Below are 7,500 nucleotides of genomic sequence, written 5' to 3'. Positions count from 1 at the left end.
GAAATCCAGTACACATCTGACCAACACATAACGGAAATCCGGTACACATCTGACCAACACAGTACGGAAATCCATGTCCATACAAACACCTCTACCTAATTAACCCCTTCTCTCTTCCACCACCCCCCCACCCACCCCGAAAAAAAAGGTCGAGCAAGATGGATCTGATTTGATTGATCTAGTATCAAGCCTGTTCAGTCTGGGTGACAGATATTACATTTAAAATAAGAAGAAAACCTAAAAAAAAAAAATTAAAAAAAAAAAAAAAAATGAAGTGGTGGTGGGGGTCAGGATAGGAGTAAGTAGAGCGAATGGAGTGGGGGTGGTGGTGGGGTTGGGGGTAAAAGGACAGGCAACGAAGTCAAAAACAGTATCTGATCACAAACGTCTACTGATTCCAGATTGCAGAATAATATTCGTGACATAATTTTTGTGCCGAAATGTGGGAATAGCTTGGCTCGTAAGATGATTAGGCTACTTGTCTCCTTCCACCCGAAACCCCTATCCCCTAAGAAAAAGTTTCCAATATTTTTTATATATAATCGTCATTTTTTTAATTGAGTTTTGTTTATTATTGCTTTTAAAACATAATAGTGTGAAATTTTGAGAGAGAAAAAACCCACAAAAAATAAAACTATAATCTCTCCATTCCATTTCTGTCAGAGAAGTCAACCATCAATTCACAGCGAGGTAGCTATTTCAATAGACAGCCATAAATCATGTGGACAGGCAACATTACTGTTTCATCTCTCTCTCTCTCTCTCTCTCTCTCTCTCTCATCTGTTTCAAAGTGAAAATTGTTTTGTAACCGGAGATGCAAGGATGTTTATTTTTTCCCAAAAAAACATTAATAGAATAACACTCCCAGCGTTCGATGAACAAAATAATAACAATCTTGGGTTTCGTTTTATTGATTGTTTTTTTTCTGTTGTGTTTTTTTGGTGTGTTTTTTTCAGTTTGAGGAGGTTCTTTGTGCTTTGCTTTGCTTTGCTTTGCTTTGCTCTGTGTGTGTGTGTGTGTGTGTGTGTGTGTGTGTGTGTGTGTGTGTGTGTGTGTGTGTGTGTGTGTGTGTGTGTGTGTATGTGTGTGTGTGTGTGTGATTTCTTGTTCCTTTGTTGTGGATGATCGTTCTGCTGTCGTTTTTTTGAGGACGTCGACTTTTTTGTATGTACAAGATGTACGACTGTCTGCACACAGGTCAGCAACCTGTACATATTCTCTCTCTCTCTCTCTCTCTCTCTCTGTGACTACGTAATCGGGTCGATGGCCTCGGGTTACTTAAATATCAACCTCAGCAGCAGTCTACAAAGATTGTGCGTATACATACCGTTAGATATTGTTTTGTATTCCTTATGAAAAGCAAAAGAATGTTGTGAAAAGTGTAGGAGGGAGGGAACGTTCGAAGGGATGGGAGAGGGGGGGAAGCGTGTTTTCCACTTGATGATATGAGCATGTTGCTTAAGTCATTAAACCATTTGAATCTCTCTCTCTCTCTCTCTCTCTCTCTCTCTCTCTCTATATATATATATATATATATATTATACATATATCTCTTCTCTCCCTCTTTCTCTGTGTGCCTGTATTTCCCAACGTGGCTCTCAAACTCTCACCCTCCCCCCCCTCTCTCACTCCCTCCCTACCAAACCTCCAGTCTGTCTGTCTCTCTTCCTCTACCTGTCATCCCACACCACCACCTCCCTTCCTCCGCCCCGCTCCTCATACCATCGTCTGCCTTTTATCCTTCCTCCTATGGTCACTCCTGAACACCCTAGTCCCTCCACCTCCTTCCCGGATCTCTCCCTCTCCCCAGCAATAACCTTTTCACCACCACCACAACCACTACCTTTTTCATCTCCACCACCACCATCACCCCCCCCCCCACTTTTCAACCACCACAACTGCAACCTTTTCACCACCACCACCACCACCACCAGAACACCCCCTTTCTCACCTCCACCACCACCATCCCCCCCACCACCACCCCCTTTTCAACCACCACCACCTTTCTCACCTCCACCACCACCATCCCCACCACCACCCCCACCTTTTTAACCACCACAACTTCAACCTTTTCACCACCACCACCACCACCACCTTTCTCACCTCCACCACCACCATCCCCACCCCCACCTTTTTAACCACCACAACTTCAACCTTTTCACCACCACCACCACCACCACCTTTCTCACCTCCACCACCACCATCCCCACCTTTTCAACCACCACAACTTCAACCTTTTCACCACCACCACCACCACCACCACCTTTCTCACCTCCACCACCACCACCCCCACCTTTTCAACCACCACAACTACAACCTTTTCACCTACACCACCACCATGTCACCACCACCACCTTTCTCACCTCCACCACCACCATCCCCACCTTTTCAACCACCACAACTACAACCTTTTCACCTACACCACCACCATGTCACCACCACCACCTTTCTCACCTCCACCACCACCATCCCCACCTTTTCAACCACCACAACTACAACCTTTTCACCTACACCACCACCACGTCACCACCAGCAATATCCACATTTCTTCCCCCCCCCTCCTCCCTCCTCCCTCCACTCCTCTGTATGACTGACGGAGTGAAAGTCCACGCCATGTTGTGAACACTGCTTATTCCGCTCAAGACGCTCACAATTATTACACTCAAGGACGGGATGTCTCCCGGTCTCTCTCTCTCTCCCTTTCTCTCTCTCTCTTTCACCCCCCCCCCCCCACCCTTTACCTTCCCCCCCCCCCCGACTAGCCTCCGCCCTCATTGAGGGGAACAAATCGTGGATATTAGCGGCAATTTCCACAATTTCTTTCCCCTCAAGACGGAATGAGTAATGTAATGTTCACAGCAAGGCGTGGACGTGCACTCCGCTAGTCACACAAAGGAACTGAGGGGAAGAAATGTGGATATAGTCCCACCACCATCATCACCACCACCACCAACACCTTTACCCTGTTTACCACCACCACCACCACCTTTTTCACCCCAATACCACCTTTTTCACCACCACCAACACCACCTGTGGAGTGATGGCTTAGAGATAACGTGTCCACCTAGGAATCTGAGCGCAATGGTTCGAATCTCGGCACAGTCGCCAGTACTGCCCCCCCCCCCCTCCAATAGACCTCCTTGAGTGGTGGCCTGGACGCTAGTCATTCGGATGAGACGATAAACCGACGTCCCGTGTGCAGCATGCGCTTAGCAACAAAAGGGTTGTCCCTGGCAAAATTCTGTAGTAAAATTCACTTCTATAGGAAAACAAACAAAACGAAAAAACAACTGCATGCATGCAGGATAAAATGGAAAAAAAAAGGGTAGCGCTATCAGTGTATCGACGCGCTCGAGAGCAGCCCGAATTTCACACAGAGAAATCTGTAGTGACCAAAAAGATAATTCAATACAATACATTACCTTTTCCACCACCACAATCACCTTTTTCACAAATACCGCCACCACCACCACCACCTACAACCCCACCCACCCACCCCACCCACCCACTCACCAAGACAGAAGGCCCGGCAGGGAGGGACGGGGGAGGAGCCGGGTCCAGGCCCACACTTGGGCACGAAGAGGGCGCAGAGGAAGTGCGTGATGTAGCCGTGGTGGCAGGTCATCAGCATGTTGTGGCCCATCTGGTTGAAGACCCGCCCCGCCACGTCCTGGGAGGGGTGGCCCAGGAGGTTGGGGAAGGCGGCCAGGGAGTAGTCCGTCACGTTGACGCACTTGGCCAGCCGTACTTCCTGACAGTGCGCTGTGTTGTGATTGAGGTTTCGCATTTTTTATTTATTTATTTTTTAGATTACGCTAACACATCATACGGATTGACAAAAGCCTACATTTTGGGCCAACAGCCAAGTGAGACCTGTATGATCAATGGTTTCTAATAACAATATTAATAAATGATAATAATGATGATACTACTACTACCACTACTACTAGCAATAATAATAATAATAACAACAAAATATATATATATATATTTGTATATTTCTACATAGCGCTGAATCTTGTGCAGAGACAAATCAAAGCGCATTACAATGGACATTCATTTACAGCTCAGTCTTTTGTGAAGGACTGTGACCCTCAGACTAGGAGGCAATATTGCACTGGCTCTTAGTGCTGCAGCCTTGTGGACTAGTTGGCCTTTGGGCACCATCCCAACGCCGACTGTCCTAAAATCCTCCTGACCGGGAGAGTGGAGATGTAACTTGGACAAGACATTCTTCACAATAATCAAATTCTAGCCCAGATAGTTGGGACAGCAGTTGCCTCCTCTGCTGTTTCTGATAGTCACAATCGGACACGATCGACTATCATACAGCAGTCCAGTAATATCATCAGTGAAAAAATCGGTTTGTGTGCAAACTAATTCCTTTCTATTTTTTTGCGTCTTTTTTTTCGTAGGCATAATACGGTTTTTATAGTCTACCGAAATATAATGGGAGAAAATGACCGATGAATTTTTGAAAAATTGCGTTTTATTCCGGTCGCTGTAAGGAGGTCTTCAGCATGGCGTTTCAAAGTAAACAATGTCAATCATGACTGTTTAACCCCTTGTGTATGCTAGGATGGAAATTCATGTCTGTGTCGTAGGAGCTTTCCTGTCGCAAAACCATTAAATACGTGTGCAATTATCATAAATGGATAGCGTGTTCAGTTTCAGTTTGTTTCAGTTTCAGTAGCTCAAGGGGGCGTCACTGCGTTCGGACAAATCCATATACGCTACACCACATCTGCCAAGCAGATGCTTGACCAGCAGCGTAACCCAACGCGCTTAGTCAGGCCTTGAGAAAAAAAAAGTTATAAAATAAAAAAAATATATACAGCGTGTTCATATTTCAGATGATCATTATCCTCCGTGACGAAACTATCCCATGGCAAATAGTTGTCACTGAGCATAAACTAGGCTAGGCACTGAAAGGGTTAACTCGATACGCTCTCCTGATAGTAACGTTTGCGAAAGGACAACAAAAACACATGACTGGGACTGTGGAAGGGGAACTAAAATTAAATGTTAATCAGAGGCACCGTGGCAGAATCGGTTAGGCGTTTGAACTTTTGAGATCCAGTGTCCAGTGTTACGGGGATGGTGTTGTGTCCCTTGGAAAAGGGACTTTACTCCTTTTTATAATATATATATACATACATATATATATATATATATATATATATATATATATATATATATATATATATATACTCCATCCAGGTTTGGATGTGTGTGGGTATCTGACTTCCACTGGGGAAGGTTGATTTAAAATGGCGGAAAGAGACGTATGGGTCCCGTCTTCCTATGCCAAGTCCTAGACACAGTGGATATTAATTCACTGCTCTGATGGCCGTGTATGAGCACGGTGGCAAAACGTGCTTCGTGTTTCTTTTATTAGTTGCATGAAAAATGTAACATTTTCATGTACTCCGCAGCCCCCCCCTTCCCCCCTCCCCACACACACACGCTGCAGCCCCCAAGAGTTTCCTGAAATAAATATGTCTTGTCTTGCCTGGTGGGAGTGATAGGGGATAGGGGGCATGGCGAGGGTGGGGGGTAGAAGGGGGTGATGGTAGTGGGGGAGGGGGGAAGGTGGGGAGGGAGGGTTTCAGTTACATCAGAAGCAAAACGGAGTTTTGGGATAGTGATTCTTTTGGCACGCGACACACACTCAAGGCAAAAAAAAACAACAACATTCGCACACACACACACACACACACACACACACACACGCACGCACGCACGCACGCATAGGCACACATACGCCCGCAGGCACAAGCACACAGACACGTGCGTACGAGGTATACACACACGCGCAGTTATGGATGCTAAACCCACACATTCGCGTACGCTCATGCACAATGGACGCGCTATTCTGAATAATACAATTTGTTCAAATACAGTAGAAATGAGACCTGTTGTTGAAAAAAAAGAACCACCAATTTTCTCTAATGTTTTGGCACCTTGCAATTTTTCAGAAAAAAACCTCAAACTTAATGCAGGTAAACATACACCCACCCACACATATTTCATACACCTTTTGCGTTTTTATTTATTCACTTTTTCGTTCTTTCATACCCATTCATCAATATCAATTGACGGTTGTTTAGAGGTCGCTATAATGATCACAGCCTTATCTCAGCACCCCTCCTCTCCCAATGAAATATACTCTTTGAATCACAGTGTGTCAATAACATGATGATGCACACTGAGAAAGATCACACATTACCTGTCGGAATAACTGTAGTCATTGGCACTGTGTCTGAAAAAGAAAGTAGGAAAGAAAGAATAAATAAATGAACAGACGAATACAAAAAAAGAGCAAAAACATCACATACACAATTTTACGTAAACGATTTATTTTTACCTCCTGTGGAACGTTCAGCTATTATAGCAGTTCCACACAACAGGATGGTTTCAGTGCAACTAGCTTTTATGTCACTGACGGTCACTTTCAATAGCAGATGCAACAAGGAAGCACACACACACACACACACACACACACACACACACACACACACACACATCTACATACATACACACACAGCCACAAAGAAGAGAGAGAGAGAGAGAGAGAGAGAGAGAGAGAGAGAGAGAGAGACAGACAGACAGACAGACAGACAGACAGAGACAGACAGACAGACAGACAGACAGAGAAGCAGAGGCACTGAGAACTTGAATATTTCACTAACGTAAAAGGATAACCTAAAGCTTCTTTTCACGATGTCCAAAAAAACACCCCCAACCCCACGCCCCCTCGCCCCCCCCCACCCACCCACCCCCAAAAAAGTGAAGAATGGTAAGGAGCAGAAAATAAGAAGAGAGAATAAAAAAGAAGAAAGAAAAAAAGAGAAGACTGAAAAAATAAAAATGAAAATGGAAAATACGATAAACTAAAAAAGAAAAAAAAGAAAAAAGAAACGAAAATCATTATCGTCATCATCATCAGTATTTATTATTATTGTTACTACTACTACTGCAACTACTACTATTGTGGTTGGTGTTAGGACTCTTATCGTTGTTGTTAATGTTCATGTTTTCTACATTTTTGTTGTTGTTGCTGTTGTTGTTCTTGTCTGTGTTGCTGTTAATCTTCTTTTTCTTCTGCGTTCGTGGGCTTCAACTCCCACCGGCATTCACTCGTATATACGCGAGTGGGCTTTTTACGTGCATAACCGTTTTTTTTTTTACCCCGCCATGTAGGCAGCCATACTCCGCTTTCGGGGGTGTGCATGCTGGGTATGTTCTTGTTTCCATAACCCACCGAACGCTGACATGGATTACAGGATCTTTAACGTGCGTATTTGATCTTATGCTTGCGTATACACACGAAGGGGGTTCAGGCACTGGCAGGTCTGCACATATGTTGACCTGGGTGATCGTAAAAATCTCCACCCTTTACCCACCAGGCGCCGTCACCGTGATTCGAACCCGCGACCCTCAGATCGAAAGTCCAACGCTTTAACCATTCGGCTATGGCGCCCGTCACTGTTAATCAAT

General features: G+C 44.8%; 1 protein-coding gene across 3 annotated transcripts in view; it reads right to left on the bottom strand.

Moving 5' to 3' along the window:
* LOC143292594 (atrial natriuretic peptide-converting enzyme-like) overlaps positions 1 to 7,500 on the bottom strand; it is a 208,774-nt gene that overhangs the window by 17,377 nt on the left and 183,897 nt on the right. For all 3 annotated transcript variants that reach the window (XM_076603056.1, XM_076603047.1, XM_076603064.1), the window contains exons 8-9: positions 6,230 to 6,262; positions 3,514 to 3,762 (exon numbers count right to left, since the gene is read on the bottom strand). In XM_076603056.1, the coding sequence (XP_076459171.1) occupies positions 3,514 to 3,762; positions 6,230 to 6,262 (282 nt within the window). The remainder of the gene's footprint in view (positions 1 to 3,513; positions 3,763 to 6,229; positions 6,263 to 7,500) is intronic.

This window comes from Babylonia areolata, chromosome 1 (assembly GCF_041734735.1).
Source record: "Babylonia areolata isolate BAREFJ2019XMU chromosome 1, ASM4173473v1, whole genome shotgun sequence".
NCBI lineage: Eukaryota > Metazoa > Mollusca > Gastropoda > Neogastropoda > Buccinidae > Babylonia > Babylonia areolata.
This window is presented reverse-complemented; position numbering and strand designations above follow the sequence as displayed.